We start from the raw sequence: 25,784 nt of genomic DNA on the forward strand, positions 1-25,784 counted from the left end.
GACGGCGCCATGCTGACACCGAAGCCTATAGCAGCGCTCGCACCGCTCACTGTACTGCTCTCTAGTGTCACATTTGAAGCGCGCTTCCCTCCCGCCTCCTAGCTGGTATGGCCGGGGGCGGAGCCAGGAGTCTGCCAACCAATAGGAGACAGAGGCGTGGGGTATAAATAGAAGTGGCAGCGGCAGCAGTGTCATAGTTGAGCTGAGTGTGTGGGGTGGAGGTGAGTTGTGTGGCTGTAGTTTGCGCCTATGTGTTGTTTACTGATTAGGTGGTGAAATTTAGAGCTGCCCTTTAAGGTTTTTTAAGCTATTTTAGTGTCATCAATCTGCAGCAGTGGAGTCCCTGACCTGTTATCTGTATACAGCAAACTTAGACAAGCAGTACTGGAGGGATCATAGCAAGGTGTAACTATAGGGTGGTAGGGGCTGAACCAGTCATATAAATGGTAGGTGGGGGTTGTGGTACAGGATCTCTACATCACAGTGCAGATTGGTAGAGCTGGCTGTGTAACATGACGTCTATAGATTGGTGTGGGCCCCTAAATGGATGTGTCCATCAATGTATATGTGTCCATCAAATGCTGTATGCAGTGTCTTAAAGGGGTATTACACTCATAACTTTTGATATGTTGCTGCCCATGTTGAGACTAACAATTCCTTCCATACATGTTATTATCTATGCAGTCTCCTTCCCCCTGTTCTGAGCTGCTGCTTTCTGCTAAAGACACAACAATCTGAGTGTAAGTTTTTTTTTTTTTCCTGTCTCCCCTCCTCCCCCCTCCCTTCTGAGACAGCTGATACCAACAAGTATTAATAATAATGATGGTAGGCTCTTCAGAAGTTATATATTTTGTGTATGTAATATTAAAAATACAAAAAACAGAACACAATATCAATTATGTAAACAGTATAAAGAATATACGTATAAAATGTATTGAGGTTGTATCAATTTGTAACAATTTATAACAACCCCTCACTAGCGCTGCACTGTTGTGCTGCCGAACGTAACAGTGAACACCGCGAGTTCACTAGAATATGGCGATAAAAAATATACAAAGGTGACGTTCAGCGCAAGAATAGGCTACCCGATGTATGATGCTGACAGTGGGAATATGGAAGTACGGTGGAAGTATGGTGAATATAGTGCTGATAGATGCTAAATGATTACAAGATGTAAGAGTAAGTGGAGTCAATGGACTCTATTACCTGTTGGTTAGCAGTGATTGTTCTTATTTGTAGTGTTGTCCGTGATGCCGGTTGTCGATTGTCCCAGTATGGTGAATTCAATCCTTTAAAGATGTACTTAAAGGGGTAGTCCACCCAATTTTTTTTTCTTTCAAATCAACTGCTGCCATGAAGTGACAGAGATTTGTAATTTACTTCTATTAAAAAATCTCAAGCCTTCCAGTACTTATCAGCTGCTGTATGCCCAACAGGAAGTTGTATTATTTCCAGTCTGGAGAGCAGGAGGGGTTTTCTATGGGGTTTGCTCCTGCTTTGGACAGTTCCTGACATGGACAGAGGAGGCAACAGAGAGCACTGGGTCAGACAGGAAAGAAAACACTACTTCCTGCTGGACATACAGCAGCTAATAAGTACTGGAAGACTTAAGATTTTTTTAATAGAAGTGAATTACAAATCTCTGGCACTTTATGGCACCAGTTGATTTGAAAGAAAATTTTTTTTGGGTGGACTACCCCTTTAAGTGCCTGTATTGTCGGCATACGATGAATACATTCCAGTTTCATCGTATGCCGACTTTTATTGTATCTGATGGCCTGTAAAAAATTCAAACCATTGTTAACAAATATACGTTCCTTAAAACCGCTCCATTCCCAGGCTTATAGCGCTTTTATCCTTTGGTCTATGGGGCCGTTTCGGGTGATTACACTCACGATAGCAACCATGTTTATTATTATTTATAACATGGGAGAAGGGGGTGATTCGAACTTTTATTAGGGGAGGGGGCTTTTTATTAACCTTTTTTTTTTTTTTTTTTCACTTATACTAGAAGCCCCCCTGGGGTTAGGGTTATTCCCCCTGGGGGACTTCAAGTATAAGCTTTCTGATCTCAGACTGCAAGGAATACACCACTTCAAGCAGGACATACAGCAGCAGATAAGTACTGAAAGATTTAAGATATTTAAAAAGTAAACAACAAATCTATATAACTTTCTGACACCTGTTGGTTTCAAAGAAAAAAAAGTTCATTGGAGTATCCCTTTAACTGATGTTTGCTTCTAAGTGCCTGAGACTCCTGTTAAAGGGAACCTGTCACCCGGCATTATGGCGCAGAGCCGCCCGACACCCCCAGTGCAGCCCTGGATATTTACTCTTTCCTGCAAGTCCCCCTCCTGGAACCAATCCTGGGACAAAGATATCCCCGTCGGAAGCGGGGTCCGATGCCCTTAGAGCATGACTGCTCCATTCATTCTCTATGGGCATTGGACTCATTTCTGCAGCATGCGCAACATCTTCATCCTGGGACTGGTTCTAGGAGCGGGACTTGCAGGAAAGGGTAACTATCCCAGGCTTTACCAGGGGGTCGGCCGGGCTCTGCGCCTGTGTGACAGGTTCCTTTTAAAGAAAGGAGACCCTGCTCCTGTACAGTATGTGGTATGCTGGGGTCTGCACCTGGCCTAGCAAATGTGTGCGGTGATCCAGGAGGTAAGCAGCAAGGCTATATACATCACTGCCTACACTTTACATTCACTTGGTCAGACACTCTGCACCCAGTCAGTACCTACATAAGCGGGGACTCATGACTTGTGACAGGTGTCCTGACTCCAAAGGCTGAGTCAAATGAATCCTGACAAAATGAATTTAAGGAGGCTGCCTTATACCTAGTGCCTATAGGTTTGTAATTCAGAGACTCCTGCAGGATGCCAAGATACGTTATGTGTGAATTAGCCAATCAGAGCCAAGTAATCCACAACAATACACAAGTACTCAAATTATAAGTGTGCTAATAGTTTACAAACTGTATAAACTTTATTTTTTACTTCCAATGAATTTAAAAAGTAGCCAGTATGCATTATGTTGGCTGTCTATAGCGTCGGTGGTAGTCTCTTTCCTATTAGTGCCCCCCTTTAATGGGGAATATTAAGGGTTTCATTTCCATATTTGCCCACCCGGTTTCTGGGCAGGTCTATATCGGTGTACTCTTGTGTCTGCCGGCTGTGGTTGTGAATAGACCTGGCACTCTCCCCAGACCCGCTGCTCTGCACGGTGGGGGGCTATTTATGGGTACTGGGTTGCTGTTTTATAGGCTTTCCTGCCTGTCTTAAACTCGTCCAGGTGTGAGCACTATGCCAGGGTGCTTCCCTCTTTGTTCCTTCAGTGTTGGCTGCCTTTGAGGTTGATTAGTACACTTGGCTACGTCATGTATAAGATCCAGTTCACACGAAGCAAAAACTGCGGAGCCCTCCGCCGAGGAATCCCGCCATGCTCTGTGTCCTGCAGTGTCTGAATAGGAGGGCGTGTGCGTCTCCGCTTCGTCCCCTCTGCTCAAACAATTGACTTGTCAATTCTTTGAGCAAAGAGGAGAGAAAGCGGAGGCGCCCGCACCCTCCCATTCAGACACGAAGTGTGGTGGAATTCTGCTGTTTTTTTCTCCTAAGAGTCTGAATTCCACCTTCTGTTTTATCATAGACTCTGACTGCTTCTCTCCCCCATGCTTTAAGCTGCAGCTCTGCCTCTTCAGGTTGAGAACTAGAAGTACAATAAGTGCTGTAGATCACAATTGGGTTAATTCCCAAACTACAGTACCATTTGACTACAGTGGTACCTTGGTTTAAGAGTAACTTGGTTTAAAAGCGTTTTGGTTTAAGAGCTCAGTTTTTTAAACTTGTGACTTGGTTTAAGAGCTCCCTGTACTGGGTGGGAGGGGAGTGGTCTGCATAGCGGGGTCTACAGCCCTGTACTCTGATTCGGAAGTCTCCCTCACCTTCCAAATCATAGCATATCCACTTCAGGCTGGGGCTTGCATTAGAGGACAAGACTGTGGAGGTAATCGCTTCATAGCTGTAACCTTCTCTCCCCGGACAGAGCGCTGCATGTATGTGCCCACATCTGTCCTGCTCATTCCTTCATGCTCCCTGCAATCTCTGTCAGTCCTTGTGTTTCCCATCCTCTCCATTACTGTACAGTAACTTATAATATCACATATTCTGCTGTTTCTCATTTTGTCATCTGTTTTACATGTTCAGAATAATAAATCATTATTTTGGGGTGTGGAACTAATTGTCTGTATTTCTATGACTTCTTATGGGAAAATTTGCTTTGGTTTAAGAGTGGATTTGGATTGCAAGTACAGTCCCGGAATGAATTATGCTCGTAATCCAAGGTACCACTGTACTTTAATACTGTCCTCTATATACAAGAATATAACTACTATAATACTGCTTCTATATACAAGAATATAACTACTATAATACTGCCCCCTATATACAAGAATATAACTACTATAACACTGCCCCTATATGCAAGAATATAACTACTATAATACTGCTCCTATATACAAGAATATAACTACTATAATACTTCCCCCTATATACAAGAATATAACTGCTATAATACTGCTCCTATACACAAGAATATAACTACTATAATACTGCTCCTATATACAAGAATATAACGACTATAATACTGCTCCTATACACAAGAATATAACTGCTATAATACTGCTCGTATATACAAGAATATAACTACTATAATGCTGCCCCCTATGTACAAGAATATAACTACTATAATACTGCTCGTATACAGTGGCGTAGCTATAGGGGTCGCCATGGCGACCGGGCCCCTACGCTAGGGGGGTCCGCACGGCCCCCCTTGCCACTTGTTTTTGAGCATCCAGAGAAGCTGCGGCCGCGCAGCTTCTCAGGATGCACAGATCGCTTTGATGTTCCGCCCGCACATTGAGCGGGCGGAACATCAAAGCGATCAGAATACAGGAGAAGGACCTGGCAGCGTCCTCCTCCTGTATTCTCTCCCATAGGCTGCCGGCACTTCATACCAGCATCCTATGGGAGGCCGGGCCGTGACCTCTCCGGCAGGCGTGATCATGTGACGTCATCACGCCTGCCGGAAGTCCCGTCCCTGCGGCTCGCAAGATGGAGCCCGAAGAGGAGGAAGAGCTGCTGCCTGCACAGCGTGGATTAGGTGAGTAGGATGTTTGTTTTTTTAGGGGCACCTCTGGGGGCATTATTAGTGTATGGGGGCACCTCTGGGGGCATTATTAGTGTATGGGGGCACCTCTGGGGGCATTATTAGTGTATGGGGGCACCTCTGGGGGCATTATTAGTGTATGGGGGCACCTCTGGGGGCATTATTAGTGTATGGGGGCACCTCTGGGGGCATTATTAGTGTATGGGGGCACCTCTGGGGGCATTATTAGTGTATGGGGGCACCTCTGGGGGCATTATTAGTGTATGGGGGCACCTCTGGGGGCGTTAGTATATGGGGGCACCTCTGGGGGCATTATTAGTACATGGGGGCACCTCTGGGGGCATGATTAGTTGATGGGGGCACCTCCTGGGGGCATTATTAGTTCATGGGGGCACCTCTGGGGGCACTATTAGCTCATGGGGGCACCTCTGGGGGCGTTGTTAGTTCATAGGGGGCAACTCTGGAGGCATTATTAGTTCATGGGGGCCACCTCTGGGGGCATTATTAGCTCATGGGGGCACCTCTGGGGGCATTATTAGCTCATGGGGGCACCTCTGGGGGCATTATTAGCTCATGGGGGCACCTCTGGGGGCATTATTAGTTCTTGGGGGCACTATTAGCTCATGTGGGCACCTCTGGGGGCATTATTAGTATATGGGAGCACCTCTGGGGGCATTATTATTGTATGGGGGCACCTCTGGGGGCATTATTAGTTCATGGGGGCAACTCTGTGGGCGTTATTAGTTCATGGGGGCAACTCTGTGGGCGTTATTAGCTCATGGGGGCAACCTCTGGGGGCGTTATTAGCTCATGGGGGCACCTCTGGGGGCATTATTAGCTCATGGGGGCACCTCTGGGGGCATTATTAGTATATGGGGGCACCTCTGGGGGCATTATTAGTTCATTGGGGCACCTCTGGGGGCACTATTAGCTCATGGGGGCATTATTAGTCCATGGGGGCACCTCTGGGGGCATTATTAGCTCATGAGGGCACCTCTGGGGGCATTATTAGTTCATGGGGGCACCTCTGGGGGCACTATTAGCTCATGGGGGCATTATTAGTCCATGAGGGCACCTCTGGGGGCATTATTAGCTCATGAGGGCACCTCTGGGGGCATTATTATTGTATGGGGGCACCTCTGGGGGCATTATTAGCTCATGCGGGCACAGCAGGGAATCCTACATACAGGGGGCATCCCACATTCCTACTCACTTTACTGCACATTACACCAAACAGTGCAGTTACTATGGGAGCCGACAGGAGGGAGGAAGGGAAGGAAGTTGCTAGAAATGTGCGGAGCCTAAATTGTTTGTCTCGCAGGTTCTAAGGGGATGAAACGTATCTGGAAGGAATCATCATGGAGGACTGGACTGGATGGAGAGGAAAAGGGAAAGTGACGCCTCAGATCAAAGAAGACGTCACCGGTGAGTCACTGTATGACGGTTTTCTTATTTTGTAGAACATTATTTAGTAGAGGTTCCCCGAGGTGGAAAAGGTTGGGAAGCACTGCGCTAATCTGTCCCGCTGCGCCCGCTGGCACATGCTGTCATCTGATTGGGCCTCTTACCTAATCAGATGACAGCAGGTACCAGCGCCCCCTCCTCCAGACATCTGCCTTGGCGGCCCAAGCTATGTCCTATGGCCGTATCTTTACCGCGTTGAGCTCCAGCTTGTGCTGCATCTACATTATCTGTACTCCAGAGATATCACTGTGTTATCTGTGGTGTTACATAGGACTGCAGGGGACATCTACTACATTATCTGTACTCAGAGATATCACTGCGTTATCTGTGGTGTTACATAGGACTGCAGATGACTACTACATTATCTGTACTCAGAGGGATATCACTGTTATCTGTGGTGTTACATAGGACTGCAGGTGATATCAGGTGACTTCTCCAGGTTGCAGAAGTTCAAACTTCATCATGCCCTGCTGACAGTTTATAATGGGAGTTGTAGTTTTGCAGCATGTGGCTCTTCAGGTTGCAGCACTACAACCCCCATCGTTTCCAACTGGCAGTTCATGATGAGAGTTGTAGTTTTTCAGCTGTAGAGTCAAAGATTGGAATACAATGATTAGACAATGACACAGTACAGTCCATTAATTATAGGGGGCAGTAGTGCAGTACATGAGGTGGAGGCAGTGACACATTGGTGGCACATTAGAGTAATTGGATATAACGTTAGATAGGACTTTGCCTGATCGGGGGGAGATGGGGGGGCCCCAAGCTAAAATTTTGCACCAGGGCCCATCAGCCTTTAGCTACGCCCCTGCTCGTATATACAAGAATATAACTACTATAATACTGCTCCTATATACAAGAATATAACTACTATAATACTGCTCCTATGTACAAGAATATAACTACTATATCCAGGAGGTGCACACACCTGAATCTTTCCCCTCCCCGCAACTTGTGAATGCAATAAAGCCGCTAAGCTGAAGAAAGGGTGAGTGCTACTACGTGTTTCTCTTCTTGAACTTTGGTACATCTTGCCTCTGTAGTTTGCACCCCCACCCAGCAGCCACATTCACACCCATTGTCTGGCTCAAGACCGTTCCACAGACCCATTCCACATAGTGCATATCTGGAGCGGTGCAGGTCCCTACATCTCACCACCCACAATAACTACTATAATACTGCTCCTATATACAAGAATATAACTACTAGGTCCTCAGGCCGAAAGATGCAGGGTTAGCCACGGGAAACAGTCTGTAGCCATCAGGACGCCTCTGCTTTCACTTCCCCTCCCCACTCACGTCTACCAAGACTGAATAAATGGATTGATTTGCAGTTATTTTTTGGGTGAGTGCAAGCTCTCTTTTCTATGGTTTCAATATATTTACTCTATTAGCTTTTTGCACCCCCATGCTGCCCTCCATTGCCTAGATTCCTCACGCAGGATCCTAGCTCATGGGTATACAGCTGAGACTACACGGACTCTGGTGCTAACTCAGACCTGCTCCACGAGTTATAACTACTATAATACTGCCCCCTATATACAAGAATATAACTACTATAATACTGCCCCCTATATACAAGAACATAACTACTATAATACTGCTCCTATATACAAGACTATAACTGCTATAATGCTGCTCCCTATATACAAGAATATAATAACTGCTATAATAGTAAAAAGAAAGAGACGTATGGCACTCAACCAAAAGTAGTGGGGTCTTCTATTTATTCATGGACACGAAGTGCAAGCAAGGAAGCGGGAAGATGGCAAGCGGGCACGTCAAAAAAGGCAACAGTTTCGTGCTACAGGTGCGCTTTGTCAAGCCCAGTGCATTTATTATGCTGCTATAGCAGTGATGCCGACCTCTCCCTCTCCTGCACCTTATCTAGAGTAGGGATTGACACCGTGGTTGGGGCACCCCAAAAGGCAGGGGAAGACCACAGTCCAATGAGAGCAGGGTGCACATCCCCTGTGTCCTGTCCTTCCCACATGACCCATTCATCCATAATTGGGCCATATATTTCCCTACTCTATGTAATTTAGCACAATATTTTGTAGTAATTTGATGTGATTGGACCATTGTTGAAGCATGCGCCTTTTAAATAAATTAATAAACGTTATGTTTTAGAGTTCATTTGACCTACGATGGTCTCTTCTCCTCGGTGACTATAAACTATATAATACCACTGGGTCACACCCATTTTGGGCTGACGGACCCGACCATTTTCTCTGTCTGTTTGTAACTCTCCCTCTCCTGGACATAACTGCTATAATACTGCTCCTATATACAAGTATATAATTACTATAATACTGCTCCTATATACAGGAATATAACTACTATAATACTGCTCCTATATACAAGTGTATAATTACTATAATACTGTCCCCTATATACAAGAATATATCTACTATAATACAGTGCTGGCCGGGTTCTGGCGTGGCATTTTTGGATCTGGTCCTGTGATATGGGGGTCGCAGGGCCGTTCCATGGCCTCCCTTCCCTGACTGTGCACGCCTGCGGGGGTGGTGGTCACTGACCGGCACAGTGTGGACTTAGTGTAGGGACCCATGTGTATCAGATACCTGCACGTGGTACATGGAGCAGTGTGGCTTGATCAATTCATACACAAAATTCTGATGTTTTTTGTGCAGCCGAGAGGCACTAGTGTCAGCCATAGGTGTGTGGCACAGCGCTCTTTTCTCTCCTGTATTGCATAACTACTATAATACTGCCCCTATATACAAAAATATATAACTACTATAATATGCACAAGTCAAAAAGACAGAAATGGCTGCACATCGCACCCATGGCTGACACAAAAGCTTATTCAGCTACATTTAAAACCAACATCAGAAGTATATAATTTGGCCAAACCATATTGCCTCATGTACCACGTGCAGGTCTTCTGATACACATGAGTCCCTAATCAAAAAACATCACTGTGCCGGTCAGCGACCACAATCCCCGCAAAACGTGCGCAAGCAGAGAAGGGGGGGGGCCACGGAATGGCCCTGCAACCCCATTGTCACAGGACCAGACCCCGCAGGCGCCACCGGCAGAACAAGTGGACACCAAGCAACACAAGTGTGAACAAGCTCTTACCTCTCTCCATCCCTCTGCAGGTAGAATGGGAGAATACTGGGAGATCCTCCCCTTATGTACACAGGTGCTTCCTGCTAATTTGGATCACATGGGTCTTACAAAGCACGAGTGCTAGCCATGCCTGTGGGGTCTGGGGAGGCCCTATAGGCTCTGGTCCTGTGACAATGGGGTTGCAGGGCCATTCCGTGGCCCCCTTCTCTGCTTGCGCACGTTTTGCGGGGATTGTGGTCGCTGACCGGCACAGTGATGTTTTTTGATTAGGGACTCATGTGTATCAGAAGACCTGCAGGTGGTACATGAGGCAATATGGTTTGGCCAAATTATATACTAACTTCTGATGTTGGTTTTAAATGTAGCTGAATAAGCTTTCGTGTCAGCCATGGTTGCGATGTGCAGCTATTTCTGTCTCTTTGGCTTGTGCATATAACTACTATAATACTGCTCCTATATACAAGAATATAACTACTATAATACTGCCTCCTATATACAAGAATATAACTACTATAATACTGCCTCCTATATACAAGAATATACCTACCAGGGCCGGCCTTAGGGTAGATGGCGCCCTGTGCGAAACTTTCTTTTGGCGCCAAACCCCCCCCCCCCCCGCCTCTGTTGATACCCCCTAATGGTGACATAGACTAAATCTTACAGCCTCCCATCCCTCCAGACAACCCCCACAATAAAACCACAAACGGGATGGGAGGCTGTAGTATTTAGATACGATATACTAAATCCTACTACAACAAGCTCCACCCCTAAACCCCAGCCCCCCAAACCACCCGACCCCCGATAGAAGTACTATCTATGTATCTATCAATCATCTACCCCCCCCCCCAACTGTTATATATGTGACCTTTTCATCACTTTTTGAATTTTTCTCTGAGATGTGACTTCATTAAAAAACAGCAAATTTGGACTTGGCCTATTTTGGTGATTACACTGTTTACCGTGCAGGGGGCAGTAGTTATGCACTGTTTCAGCTGATAGATGGGAGATAGATGGGAGATAGATACATAGATAGATAGAAGGGAAAGAGGTAGATGGGAGAGAGGATAAAGAGCTAGAGAGAGAGAGGAGAGAGAAGCATCAGACTTACAGCAGGGGCACAGGATCCTGGAGGCTGCACGAATTGCTGAGGAGGAGGAGGGAGGACGCATATGGCTGGGCAGAGGTCACAGGTCAGCACACTGATGGGAGCACACAGCAGGATGCAATGTGGCAAGTAAAAAGTCAGCATCCCATCCGTGGTGGGTGCCGGGGGCGGGGCTTGTCGGGGGGGGGGGGGCTTACCGGGATCAACCCGGAACATTACTTTGCCAGGTCCCTGGCCCCTCTATCTTCTGGAGCGCCCCAAACCAACCCCTATGCAAGGGGGGCAGGTGGCCAGCTAGGGGGGCGCTCTGGCAGACAGACAGAACGTCTGTCTGCCAGACCAGTTAAGTGTGCAGCTGACTGTTTGCCAGAACGCCCCCCCAGCTGGCCAGGAGTGATGCGCCCTGTGCAACCGCACAGCTCGCACACCCCAAAGGCCGGCCCTGATACCTACTATAATACTGCTGCTATATACAAGAATATAACTACTATAATACTGTCCCTTATATACAGGAATAGAACTACTATAATGCTCCTATATACAAGAATATAACTACTATAATGGAGTGCTGCAGATATAGCTAGCCCGCACTGCTGCCAGAAGTATCCCCCTACTGAGATGAGTATCGGGCATATGATGTGGATGGATGAAGACAATGGGGTGCTTGGATGAAAAGGCAGATGTGAATAATGGTAGAGAAGAAATTCCAGCACTCACCAGTTGGTGTCTTTCAAACTTTATTCCATATAGAACATCGCAGGGAGGGGATGGTGGATCAGTGTAGGTGCAGGCGCATCACCTGGGATAGCTATTTCGGGACTCCTCCCTTCCTCTAGCCAGGTCCTATGGAATAAAGTTTGAAAGACGCCAACTGGTGAGTGCTGGAATTTCTTCTCTACCATTATTCATAACTACTATAATACTGCTCCTATATACAGGAATAGAACTACTATAATGCTCCTATATACAAGAATATAACTACTATAATACTGCCTCCTATATACAAGAATATAACTACTATAATACTGCCTCCTATGTACAAGAATATAACTACTATAATACTGCCTCCTATGTACAAGAATATAACTACTATAATACAGCCTCCTATATACAAGAATATAACTACTATAATACTGCTCCTATATACAGGAATATAACTACTATAATACTACCTCCTATATACAGGAATATAACTGCTATAATACTGCCCCCTATATACAAGAATATAACTACTATAATACTGCCCCCTATGTACTACAGATTTCTGTAGATAGAAATAGAACTATATAGAGTTGGTCTGAAGTGTACCTGGCTCCAAAGATTGTGGCGCCAAGGGGGATTTTAGTGTTTTTCCTGCTGGTATTGAATCTCCATTGTGGAGCTGGGTTGTCTGTCACTAGTACAAACAGGGACCTAGCCCATTACTTTACTAGCAAATCTCAGCATAGTGCAAACACTCCACTCTGCTATCTTATGGCAATGCTGGAGTAAGTGTTCTGGGTTAGACAGGCTGACACAGTTCACTAGTATAGGTGCCATATAGAGGTAGAAAGGGCTATGTGGCTGCAATGAAACAAAAAGCAGCAGCTAAAGGTAGGGGAAGAATACGCTGCAGCTCTCCCCTGCACATAGCACATGCTAAGCCCCACCCCCTCTTGTAATTTGTCCTGATCTAGCTGTTACTAGAGAGAATTTATCCTGAAAACAGGCAGTGGACAGCAGATTACAGGGTAGGGAGACACACAGTGGCCAAGGTTTTATGGCCGTCATGCGATCACATGAGGGAAGTTGCTTGAGTGTTATCCTGTAAACCTGTATGTTCCTTTTCAGGGGGGTTGATCACAATGTCGTCTCCTGAAATCTCCAAGATCTCCTGGGGCAGTATGACTGTATCAGGTCAGGTGTATAAAGACTGCAAGGTGTGGCCCGGAGGAAGCAGAACCTGGGACTGGAGAGAAACTGGAACCAATGTAAGATATGGGCGTCCATTGCTACCAGCATACAGACAGTGTGTGCTGGGATATGAATAGCAGCTTCTTTTATCCACCACTAGAGGGAGGCAGTGTGCTGGGCTTATGTGCTTAACCATCAGTGCTGAGAGAGTAACAAGAAATCATGGTGGGTTAAATGGCGGTGGGGTTATGGAGCGGGTTGGTGTTTATTGCATCCTGCATCACTTAAATATGACCTTTTTAAAGGGATTGTTCACACACAAAAAAATAATTCTTTCAAATAAACTGGTGTTAAAGACTTGTAGTTTATTTCTAATAGAAAAAAAATCTCCAGTCTTCTAGTACTTATCAGCTTCTGCATGTCCTGCAGAAAGTGGTATATTCTATCCAGTCTGAGACGGTGCTCTCTGCTGACACCTCTTGTCTATGTCAGGAACTGTCCAGAGCAGTAGCAAATCCTCATAGAAAATCTCTCCCGCTCTCCAGACTAGAAAGAATAGCACTTCCTGACGGACATACAGCAGCTGATAAGTACTGGAAGACTTGAGATTTTTTTTTTTAAATAGAAATCCTTGGAATTTTTGGGTAAATGTGGGCAAAGTATTACATGCACACACCCCCTCCCTCATGCCCCTTGAAGTGCAGTTGACCCATATGGCGCCCCTAGTAGTGCAATTGACCCTCAATGATGCTCCTGGTATAGTTAACCCCCATGATCCCATAGAAGTGTAGTTACCCCTCCCATGATGCCCCAGACCGGCAGTTGGTGACCCCTGCACAAAAGTGCAAGTAAAGTAATACAGAATAGATGTCTAACGCCTTGATCTTGGAGGGTAATGCTGTGCGCAGTGCTGACCACACTAGAGGCACGGCCAGCTGCCTCAGCCAGGCCTGTGATCTGCTGCCGGGGGCTCCATCTCTCCCAGGCTTGGCAGGAGGAGGTAATGAGCAGCAAGGCTCCGCTCTGTCAGGCTCTGTATGTTCTGCAGAGCTGGAGATGTGGCCTATTTCCTGCCTCCTCTCTGCTGTGTTATAGCAGCCGCCTGGATCAATAGAAGAGTCACTGCATCTACCATAAATCTTCTCGTGTTGTGCTGAAAACTGCAGACAGAACAGCAACACGGCATCTAGAAGAGATAGGAGCAATGACACCAGGTTAGGGGGATAGATGAGAACACCGACCAAACACAGCGTAATATCTGGTAATCCAGTCCGTTATAGTATTATACAGTAGTATAGGGCTGATAATGCTTCCGACAGCCCATAATCAGCGGATGAGCGGCTTATTACTATATATTATTTCTGACTGTGGATGTTCTGTTCCCCTTTCTTCCTCTGGACCGGACCCCTGTGGTGACATCTCTCAGGCTGCAGTGTGTACAAAGATCTCTATGGCCTCTCCTCCTCTATAGCAGCACAGCCCCCATCTTCCATCCTGCTGGGACAGCCAATAATGATGCTGCCCGATGTGCCCCCATTACTGTCCCTACAATATCTCCAGATACCATGCTGTGGATATAATGGACCCCGGGGATGGGGCTTACAGCAGGGGCAAATGTAGATTGTAAAAAATGTAAAACCACAGCTGCTTTCCATACCAGACCTCAGGTCAGACCTGGAGACCCCTCCTTATACATATTTTACTTCTCATTTCCCCCTTCTCTGAGACCTCTATTCATTGCCCCCACTTTCTCACATTTCCACCTGTGCGCAGCCCCCCCCTCCTCACAGATAAGTGTTTGTTGCCCCCTTAAAGGGGTACTCTGTGAAAAAAATATATATTTCAAATCAGCTGGTATCAGAAAATGGCAGAGATTTGTAATTTACTTCTATTAAAAAGTCTACCAGTAGCTGCTGTATGCCCTGCAGGAAGTGGTGTATTCTTTCCAGTCTGACACAGTGCTCTCTGCTGTCACCTCTGTCCATGTCAGGAACTGTCCAGAGCAGGAGAGGTTTTCTATGGGGATCTTCAACTGCTCATGACACGGACACGTTTCTGACATGGACAGAGGTAGCAGCAGAGAGCACTGTCAGACTGGAAAGAATGCTCTGCTTCCTGCAGGACATACGGCAGCTGAGAAGTACTGGAAGACTTGAGATTTTTTAATAGAAGTAAATTAACCTGACACCAGTTGGTTTGAAAGATTTATTTTTTTCTGAAATACTCTTAACATTGCAGGCCTTGTAGCGGTAGATCTCCCCCTGGGGCTGGCTCTGATAAGGGTTCATGACGATCAAGTGAGTTCTGCATCATCTTCATAGTTTACCAGGCGTAGCTTTATACCTACGAGTATAGGTTGTGTCTAGCATCATTTGCAGCCCAGACTATTCGCTTAAAGCGACTCTGTACCCACAATCTGACCCCCCCCCCCCCCCCCCCAAACCACTTGTACCTTCGTATATCTGCTTTTAATCCAAGATCTGTCCTGGGGTCCGTTCAGCAGGTGATGCAGTTATTGCCCTAAAAAACAACTTGCAGCCCTGTGTCAAACTGCTGTGGCCTAGAGTATCTGTGCCCTAACTCAGCACCACCCCTCCGTCCCTCCTCCCCACCCTCTTCATCATTAGGAATGCCAGTGGAACATTTTCTCCTGTCTGAACATTGCACAGGTGCCTTAACAATCCAGCCCATGTGCTGTGCTGACACAGGTGAGAAATAGGAGACAATCTGCCTGGAGCATTCCTAATGATGAGGAGGGACGGAGAGATTGTGCCAGCCTAATGCATACACAATCTAAGCCCCGGCGATAGGGCACAGGGCTGCAAGTTTAAAAGTTGTTTTTTAGGACAATAACTGTATCACCTGCCAAACTGACCCCAGGACAGATCTTGGATTAAAAGCAGCTATCCGAGGGTACAAGCGGTTTGGGGGGGTCAGACTGTGGGTACAGAATTGTTTTAAGGGTACATTCACACTTACCGGATCCGCAGCGTATTTTCTGCTGCGGATCTTTAGCAGATTTCATTTAAATAACTCTGCACCATCAAATCTGCTGCGGATCCTGTAGGTGTGAACGCATCCTTAAAGTGTAACTGTCATGTTTTTGTTTTGTTTTTTATTGCAGAAATCAGTAGTATAAGCGATTTTAAGAAACTCTGTAATAGGTTTTATCAGTCAAAAAAGCCTCCTTCTGTACTCAAGAAGCAATTTCCCAGCCTCCCCCCCTGACTTCTTATCTGTGCATTATCAGGCAAACACGTCTTCATTACAGAGAAGCCAGTGAAGACTGGTTCTGCTCTCTCCATTCTATCCTTATGGAGGGGGGAGGGGCTGAGGGAGATGAGGGAGCAGGAAGAGGTGACATGAAGGTCAGCTGTTTGTAGACTCTCTGGGCACCTAAAACGCTAAAGTCAGGGGTCAGAGAGGTCCATGCTTATCTATGAACTTACTGAGAGAAGATTGCAGGGTGTTGTTCTTTGCAGAAATCCTCCGTGCTCAGTTACTCCTAACAGCCCCTCCCCTCTCCATAGCCACATAATGGAGACAGAAATCCTGCTTCATCTGATGTGAGGGGGGAGGCTGGGAGATTGCTTTTTCAGTGCAGAAGGAAACTTTTTTAGTACATAAAACCTATTACAGAGTTTCTTAAAATCGCTTGTACTGTTGATATTTAATGTTTTCAGAAAAATGACCCTGTAATGACAGTTACGCTTTAATGTTATATCTCCTGGGCTTATCCAGAATTAGAAAACTTGGTGTTTTTCTTAAAAAACTGCACCACCTCTGTGCTTAGGTTGTGTGTGGTACTACAAATTGGCTCCATTTACTTCCATAAACTAAGCTGCAATACCGCATCCAAACTGAGGAAAAATGTGGTGCTATTTTTGGGAGAAAGCAGCCATGTTTTCTAATCCTGGATAACCCCTTTAAGCAGTCTGGCTGGTTGTTACAGTACTGATGATGGCGTACTGCTATATGTTGCTTGGGGGCTGTCCACACATCCACCTTTCTAATGATCCTTTATGTCTTGTGTTGCTCAGCACCATCCTGGTGTCCAGCCTGCTGATGTGGAGGAGGTGTTGAAGAAGGGAACGAAGACACTGGTCATCGGCCGTGGTATGACTGAAGCTTTGCAGGTAAGATTGAGTATAGCTACAAGTCTTTCTCCTACATACACTGCTCAAAAAAAGTTAAAGGGGTTATATAGGACTAGAAACGGCACCACCACTGTCCTCAGGTTGTGTGTGCTATTCATTTACGTTGATGGAACTGAGCTGCAAACTCCACACTCAAACTGAGGACAAGAGTGGTGCTGTAGCCATGGTTTTGTAGCCTATACAATCTCTTTGAAGGGGAACTATCAGCAGGTTAGATGAATCTAATCTACTGATAGCTCCCTATTGTGGAGGAGACGCCGAGGATGAAGGTATGTAACTTACATTTATCTCCTCCTAATGATGATCAATAGAGCCGTCTGGATAATCACTATGGGGGTGGGGCAATGCTCCTAAACCGAGGAGTAAACTACTAGCGCACTGAAACGGCGGTGAGGATGAAGGTAAGACACATACCTTTTATCCTCTGTGCAATAGGGGTTGTCTAACATGCTGATAGTTCCCCTTTAAGGGTATAAACACACACAGCAGATACGCAGCAGATTTGATACAGTGTTCAGTTATTTACATCTTATCTGCTGTGTATCGCAGCAGTAAATACGCAGCATATATGCCGTGTGTGTTTGTACCCTAAGGTAACTTCTTAGGAGACATTACAGCTCTCATTTTTCTATGTATGAAAGGTACCACGTGTCTCCTTGCTCTAACAGATAACTGTCAGAAATGTGAATTTTATCTAACTGTAAGTAAACACAATGTTCACATTTGATAGCTTCCTATATTCTCGATCCTCTTTCGCAGGTCCCGGACTCCACTCTGGATTACATCAGATCTCAAGGCATTGACGTTCTGGTCTTTCAGACAGAGAAAGCAGTGCAGGAATATAACAGCCTGGTCTCAAAAGGAGCTAAGGTTGGGGGAGTTTTTCACTCCACCTGCTAAATCTGCGCAACACTGGAGCAGAATATGCAAAGCCACAACCTGGACCCTCCTGCTGCCACCTGTGGAATATAGCGTCTGTCTTTCCCAATACACAAACTATTGGCTAAGAACCAGGTGCTGACATCCTTCTTTTCCCCAACCTCATCTGTCAGAGGATAATGGGTAAATCTGCATACACATAAGACGGCCCTGACAACTTTATTTTTATTGGGGGGGGGGGGGTATTTTAGCATTTGCATAAATATTCATATAAAATGGAGCTTGTAAAAAAAAAAATATATATATATATATATATCCGCTCTCTTTTGGCTCAATCGGGTCCCTCAATCTTCTGTGGAAGCACCCTGTAGCACCTGCGCACCTCAGCCAACATGGGAGACTTGTAGCCAGTAATCGTCTCAGTTAGAAGGTCCTGCACCAAGCGCTGATCAATGCCATACTGTCATTTGTGGTGTTATAATATAGGATGCATGTTCCTCCACTAAGAAACTGATGGATGGTATACTGCCCCCTAATGGTGATGTATTTGAGATTTACAATGCTTTTTTTTTTTTTTTTTTTTTTTTTTTTTTTTAAGCAGTCCCTACTAGGCCAGACACAGGAGTCCCTGCAGTAACATCATATGACAATCACTTCTTGGTCTTTTTTTTTTTTTTTTTTTGATCAATAAAAGAAACCATTACACCACAGTTTACCGATGGTATTCTGTGGTAAAATCTATTGTACTTGTATGAAAGGAGTTATCCAGGATTAGAAAACCATGGCTGCGTTCAGTTCCATTAAAGTGAATGGAGCTGAATTGTAATAGCACACATAACCTGAGGCGGCACTGTTTTTGCATGAAAGTAAAGTCCTGAATATCCCTTAAATAGATATATATATATATATTTTTTCAGACCCCAAGAACAGTGCAGGTGCCCAGGCCCTTAGTTCCTGTAGCAGAGAGCCATGGGTGTGCCATATGGTAACGCTGCAGAGTACCATATTAAAGGGGTTATCCAGCGCTACAAAAACATGGCCACTTTTTCCCCTACTGTTGTCTCCAGTTTAGGTGCAGTTTGCAATTAAGCTCCATTTTCTTCAATGGAACTGAGTTTCAAAACCCCACCCAATCTGGAGACAACAGAAGGGGGGAAAGTGGCCATGTTTTTGTAGCGCTGGATAACCCCTTTAAAGGGGTTGTCCACGATTAGGAAACATGGCTCCTTTCTCTGAGATACTGCACATAACCAGGCCATGATACTTTTTTTTCTTCTCATATGAGCTCAGCTCCATTTGTCAGAAACCTATCATCAGTTTTATGCTGCATAAACTATGGCTAGTATGAAACACTGACAGGTTCCCTTATTACAGTGGTACATGATTCACTCTGAAGCACAGCAACGTTTCACAATGAGGAGCAGCAAAAACTCTGGGTTGTACAACAATTTGTGACTTTTGCAGCTTTAGTAAACTCCCCTATCCAAACCCATCACAAAACTTGTATAAGGCAAAAGGGTTTAAAGGGTTTATCCAGTGAATTTTTATTTCTTTGAAATCAGTTGGTGTCAGAATGTTATACAGATAATGCAATTTACTTCTATTTAAAAATCTAGTCTTCCAGTACTTATCAGCTGCTGGAAGTGGTGTATTCTTGAAAGTGTGACATATTGCTTTCTGCTGCCACCTCTGTCCATGTCAGGAACTGTCCAGAGCAGCAGCAAATCGCCATAGAAAACCTCTCCTGCTCTGGACAGTTCCTGACATGGATAGAAGTGGTAGCAGAGAGCACTGTGTCAGGCTGGAAAAAATACATCACTTCCTGCAGGATATACAGCAGCTGATAAGTATGGAAAAACTTGAGATCTTTTAAATAGAAGGAAATTACAAATCTATATATCTTTCTAAAAATAGTTAATTTGAAAGAAAAAGATTTTTGCCCCCTTAGAATAGGATGGATCTATGGAGAATTGTTCATACCATATCTACATCCAGTGAAGCTGGGATGATGTAGGGAATTGGTTCTAATGGAAGGAGTCTTGATTGCTGATAAGTAGAGACTACAAGCAACTTGTGTATCCTCAGGGGAATGGATCAGCCTTCCTGGAGCCCAAAACTCCGTGGACGCCATGGATTCTAAGCAGCAGAGAAGCAAAAATTATGATGTTAATTTGTTTTCCCTAAGACCCATTGGCATCACAACGATAGGGGTATTTTCGCCCCTGGGACGAAGGAATATTTAATGAACATATAAACTTTAATAAATTTTTTCCCAATAAACCCCTCCCACAGGAAGTATAAGTAGGTTCTCCTCCCCACAATCCTCAGTCAATCAACAAGTATAAATCAAGGGTAGGGAGTCTTGTGATGCCAATGGGTCTTAGGGAAAACAAATTAACATCATAATTTTTGCTTCCCTTGCATCCCATTGGCATCACAACGATAGGGAAACTAGCAAGTATCATCCCCTAGGGCGGGACATCTGGAACAGCAGCATCAAGTACCGATCTGGCAAACGCTGTTCTAGCAAAAAGTCTAGCATCCAGCCTGTAATGCTTGACAAATGTAGAGGTAGACGACCACGACGCAGCCTGGCAGATGTCTTCCAAGGAGACCGAAGATCTTTCTGCCCAGGTAGAAGCTACAGCTCTAGTCGAGTGTGCGTTAGTGAAAGATGGTGGAAATTTACCGACTGCAGAGTAGCATGATTCAATAGCTTCACAGATCCACCTGGAAATAGATGGTTTAGAGGCCTTCTTCCCCTTGTTCTTCCCCGAGAAAAGTATCAGCAGGTTTTCTTCCCTTCTGAAAGGATCCATCCTGTTCAAATATATTCTTAGGGCTCTAAGCACGTCTAAAAGAGAAAAATCTCTCTCCTGCGTTGGATCTGCAGGTGAGTATGTTGGAAGAATAATGGGCTCATTAATGTTCCTAAATGAAGCCACTTTTGGGATAAACCCTGGCAAAAATCTCAGTGTGACTTTGTCTTCTGCAAATATAATGTATGGAGGTGTTGATCCTAGAGCTTGAAGCTCGCTCACACGCTTAGCTGAAGTCACCGCCAGAAGAAGAACACACTTCAGAGTGAGGAATTTTAAATCCACTGATTCTAGTGGCTCAAATGGTGGAAGACACAACCGCTGTAGGACCAAAGAAAGATCCCAGGAGTCAATTTGTTTATTTATTCTTGGTCTTAATCTCATAATAGCTTTAACAAAGCTTTTTACTTCCGATCTCTGGAACAGTCTGCACTTCAGATGGGCTGATAAGGCCGCAATCTGAACCTTGATGGAACTAGGAGACAGACCCTTATCAAAACCTTCCTGGAAAAATTCCAGGAGTTGGGGAGTAGAGGGTCTATTTCCATCTAAGCCTTTAGAATTGCACCAGGATTGGAAAATTCTCCATATTCGGCATATGATAGGTTAGTTGCATGGCTGCGGGCATGAGATAAGGTCTGTAGGACTCTGTCCGAGAACTCTTCAGGTCTTAATAAAGACCCTTCAGCCTCCAGGCTGTTAGGCTGAGGCTGGACAGGTCCTGGCAAAGATGGTGATCCTGTGATATTAGATCTGGTACTATTGGCAGCCTCCAAAATTCTCCCCTGCTCATCATCATGAGTAGGGCAAACCATGATCTTTTGGGCCAAAAGGGCGTGATCATGATTACTGACGCTTGGTCCTGCCTGATCTTCATTAGGACCCTGGAAATCATGGAGATCGGAGGGAAGATGTATGCCAGCTGAAACTTCCACTGGATAGACATCGCATCCACTACCGTCGGGTTGTCCGCCGAGTATAGGGAACAAAAATTCCTCAGTTTGGCATTGCTTTTCGTTGCCATAAGATCTATCTGAGGGTATCCCCATCTTTGGGTTAGCTGGATAAACACTTTCCTTGAAAGCGACCACTCCCCTGGTATCGTCATACCTCGGCTTAGACGGTCCGCCAATGTGTTGTGGATACCTCTTATGTGTAGTGCGGTCAGTTTCGTTATTCTGGGTTCCGCCCAATTGAATATTTGTTCTACCTCCTTGAGAAGTAGGGGAGACCTGGTGCCTCCCTGCTTGTTTATGTATGCAACACAGGCAATGTTGTCCATACGAATTCTGACCGCCATCCGTATTAGTTTCTGCGAAAAATGAAGAAGGGCTAGAAATATAGCCCTCAGTTCCCGTGCATTGGATGGGAGAGCCGCCTCTTGGTTGTTCCAAGTGCCTGATACGGTCATCTCCTCCAGATGCGCTCCCCACCCTGAGCCTGACGCGTCTGTGGTAATCGTTATCCATTGAGGTTCTAGTATATCCGCTCCATGCTTGACCTGTCTCCACCAGGTTAAAGATTGGCGGGTTCTTGTGGACAGTATGTGAAAAGTGTCTAGATGTTCTGTCTGTCGATTCCAGACTGTCAGTACTTCCCTCTGGAGATATCGCATGTGCCATAGTGCCCATGGAACAGCGTCTGCGGCTGAAGAGAGAAGACCTAAATATCTCATCAGAGTCCGAATCGATACTTGACGTGGAGGGATCAGGAATTGAGCGCCTCTCTGTATGCGCATTACTCTGGGTGGAGAGAGGAACAACTTCATTTGTGATGAGTCTATGATGAAGCCCAAAAAAATCTTTCTCTTGGATGGTGTCAGATCTGATTTCTCCGGATTGATTATCCAACCCAACTGCTGAAGGATGTCCAAGACATAGTTCAGTTGAGAGCTCAGAAGAATCTGAGTCTGGGCCATAATCAACCAATCGTCTAGATAGGGAATGATCTTTATTCCCTGTAGTCTGAATAGGACCATCATAGACGTTACCACCTTTGTGAATACAAAGGGGGCTGATGTTATTCCGAACGGAAGAACTTTGAATTGAAGGTGACTTACCCTTCCTTGTAGGTGGACCGCAATCCTCAAATACCTTCTGTGTGCCGGCAGAATGGGAATATGAAAATAGGCGTCCTGCAGATCTATTGAGACCATAAAGTCTTCCTCCTGGAGGATGTTCTTTACGGACTTTATATTTTCCATCCGGAATTTTTTCTTTACCATATACTTGTTTAAGTATCGCAGATCTATAATAGTCCACCACTTTCCTGATGGCTTGGGTACGAGAAATATCGGAGAGTAGATCCCTAATCCGACTTCTTCGGGAGGAACCTCTTCTAGAGCCTTGATCTTTAGGAGGTGGAGGACTTCTCCTTCTAGGATAGTTTGTTTTGCTGAACCTAGTAGACGGGAGAGAAGAAATTTTGGGGGAGGAAGCGTTGAAAAAAGGAAGTGCGTACCCATTTTGGATAATGCTTATGACCCATGGGTCCTTTATTAATCTTATCCAGGCAGGGAGAAAATCGGTAAGACGTCCTCCTACTGGAGTACTTCTGGCGTCAAAAGTCTGGTTTTTTATTCGTATCTTTTTGCTGTTTTCCAGATCCTCTTTTATTATAATATTTGCCTCTCCCTTTAAAGTGGTATCTGGCTTTACCTCGTTGAGGAGATCTTCCTCTACGAAAGGATCCACGATTCCTTGTATAGGACCCACTGGCAGAAGTTAAAGGCAGCGACTTCCCTTTTTTGTCAGAAACTTCCTCCATTAGCTTATCTAATTCTGAGCCGAATAGTCTACCCGGCTGAAATTCCATATTGCACAGTTGGAATTTAGAATTAGCATCCCCAGCCCAAGGTTTTAGCCATAGAGCACGACGACCTGCTGTCGACAAAGCCATAGATTTGGAAGCAAGTCTAGTCTCTTGGGATGCTGCGTCACAAAGAAAATCAATGCCCATGTTAATTTTCTTGAAAGAACGTAGGACCTTGTCCCTGTCCATTCCTGATTCAAGGTTTTCCTGAGCTTTCGCCAGCCATCTTCTAAGACTCCTAGCGACCTCAAAGGAAGATATGGCAACTGCCCCTTGGGCTGCTGCTGCTGCTGCCGCATAAGATCTTTTAAATGCAACCTCTATTCTTCTATCCATGGGGTCTTTTAAATTAGACCCATCCTCAGCAGGAAGAACAGTATTCTTGGATATTTTCCCTATGGCCGTGTCTACTTTTGGCGGCTCAGCCCAATCCTTGGATTGTTCCTCCTTGAGGACATACAAGGTCTTAAATCTTTTGCTTAATACCGGGGCTTTTTCCGGTTTCTTCCATTCTATCTGAAGCATAGACATAGATGTTTCTCCCACTGAAAAAGCCCTAGGCTTTTTAGCAGAGGGACCATCTTCTACTTCTTCCGGATGAATCTCGGCTTGGACAGCTTTGCGTAACTTATTAATGCTATCCACAGGAAAATAGCCTTTAAACACTTCATTATCATCGTCGGAAGTAGAAGATGAGTCAGAATCAGAAGAAGATCCCACCTCATCAATCACTTTGTATTCAGACCCCTAGGGTTAAAAAAGAACTATATTTTAGCATAGAGAATATAGAGCCAGGAGGCCCTATTCTACAGATACTCACATGATGGGAAACGGAGGGAGAAATACTACGTTTAGTTCTCTTTTTATGTCCGGCATGTTGACATACTTTGGTTGCCAGAGATTTCTCCACATAGTCTTTTACCCATATCACCACATCCTGAGTATCTGGTTCCCCAGTATTCTTAGGACGGCAGGAAGCACAACGTACTGTAATATATACACCATATAGTAAAAATTCTGACATAAACAACGGAACCTTAATGTTGCTAGAAGAAAAAAACATCCTACGATATTCATATCCATCTGGAAGTGGAGTTTCACACTCTGCACAGATAAAGTGTTTGCGTTTAGCCGCTCTTTTCCCGGATGGGCTGGTTTCCATAGCAGACATCTGTAACATATCCATATATATATGTCGATAAGCAGTCTGAATGTAACAGGCCTAGCCTGAATGAGAGACTGTAATAATACAATTAAACCACTAGATGGCAGCAAAACACTTACTTGTAAGGTGGATGATAAAGTCTCCCAAACACAGCTGTATACCACTAGAAATACAGCAGTCACTTAGGAATTAGGTATGTGGACCTCAGAGAAGTCAGACCTGGTCTTACCTCGTCTGCAGTCCTTTAAATATGGATCCTGGGTCCCGGCCTTCGGCACCCCTGCGTACTTCCGGGTGTGACGTCAAGATGTCGGCCACGTGATTCAGCCGACCAATCACAATCCGGGGGCTGGTTTCGAGGCGATGACGCAAATCGCGTCATCGCAGTGCGCTGCCCGCAAAGACGACGCGAACCGCGTCATAGAAGCGCCGCCCCCAATGATGACGCGAATCGCGTCACCAAGATGGCGCCCGCACGAGGACGCTAGAGATAGAAGAAAATAAGAGAAGGTAATAACCTACATCTATCCCCAGGAGCCGGGAGTCCCAACTCGGGGATAGACCAGTCTCCAGGGGAAAAAATCCCCAGGAAACAACTAGAATAAAGAGGGAGGGAGCAAGGTCCCCTGGGGCTAAGAGGAGACGAAGTAAAAAAGACTGAGGATTGTGGGGAGGAGAACCTACTTATACTTCCTGTGGGAGGGGTTTATTGGGAAAAAATTTATTAAAGTTTATATGTTCATTAAATATTCCTTCGTCCCAGGGGCTCGCAGGGGCGAAAATACCCCTATCGTTGTGATGCCAATGGGACGCAAGGGAACATCTACCTACACTTCATTCTGACAAACATGAATGCAACGAGGAGAGGAGAAAACCCGGTGCCCGAAATCTAAGAAATCAAAGCGCGGCATGTAATAAAATCCAACATGACCGATCTCAATTTTCCCTGACGTCAGTGAGCCCCCATACACTACAGGTCACTAGTTTACTTTAATGTTTATAAATCCCCCCCGTTGTCCTTAAATGGCAGAAATGCAATACAGTATTTGTTCTCCTGTGAGATAAGCAGCACCAGAGCTGTCACTATTGTAAACCACTCAGCCCGGTGTCCATGTCTATAGAGAAGGAAGGCACAGAAATAAAGACAATGCAAACAGGTGTCAAACTCAGGCCCTCCAGCTGTTACAAAACTACAATTCCCATTATGCCTGGAGAGCTGAAGCTTTG

The 25,784-nt window shown here is 45.3% G+C and overlaps 2 protein-coding genes across 2 annotated transcripts in view; one reads left to right on the plus strand and one right to left on the minus strand.

The window, feature by feature from the left end:
* Positions 1-4: 4 nt before the first annotated feature.
* On the plus strand, positions 5-17,893 carry AAMDC (adipogenesis associated Mth938 domain containing). The gene is made up of 4 exons (XM_069969743.1): positions 5-221; positions 12,664-12,803; positions 16,767-16,862; positions 17,643-17,893. The coding sequence occupies exons 2-4, from the start codon at positions 12,678-12,680 to the stop codon at positions 17,781-17,783; spliced, it is 363 nt and encodes a 120-aa protein (XP_069825844.1). The 5' UTR covers positions 5-221; positions 12,664-12,677; the 3' UTR covers positions 17,784-17,893.
* INTS4 (integrator complex subunit 4) overlaps positions 13,409-25,784 on the minus strand; it is a 29,897-nt gene continuing 17,521 nt past the window's right edge. The window contains exon 24 of the mRNA XM_069969740.1: positions 13,409-13,912. The gene's annotated coding sequence lies outside the window, so the exon portion shown is untranslated. The remainder of the gene's footprint in view (positions 13,913-25,784) is intronic.

The sequence above is a fragment of the Dendropsophus ebraccatus genome, chromosome 5, assembly GCF_027789765.1.
Source record: "Dendropsophus ebraccatus isolate aDenEbr1 chromosome 5, aDenEbr1.pat, whole genome shotgun sequence".
Taxonomy (NCBI): domain Eukaryota; kingdom Metazoa; phylum Chordata; class Amphibia; order Anura; family Hylidae; genus Dendropsophus; species Dendropsophus ebraccatus.

What these genes read in the sequence shown, in the direction of transcription:
- AAMDC (XM_069969743.1), top strand. Translation starts at nt 12,678, where the DNA reads ATGTCGTCTCCTGAAATCTCCAAGATCTCCTGGGGCAGTATGACTGTA. An exon ending in GGAGAGAAACTGGAACCAAT is followed by an intron (nt 12,804 to 16,766) that starts GTAAGATATGGG and finishes TGTGTTGCTCAG; the next exon opens with CACCATCCTGGTGTCCAGCC. An exon ending in GTATGACTGAAGCTTTGCAG is followed by an intron (nt 16,863 to 17,642) that starts GTAAGATTGAGT and finishes CCTCTTTCGCAG; the next exon opens with GTCCCGGACTCCACTCTGGA.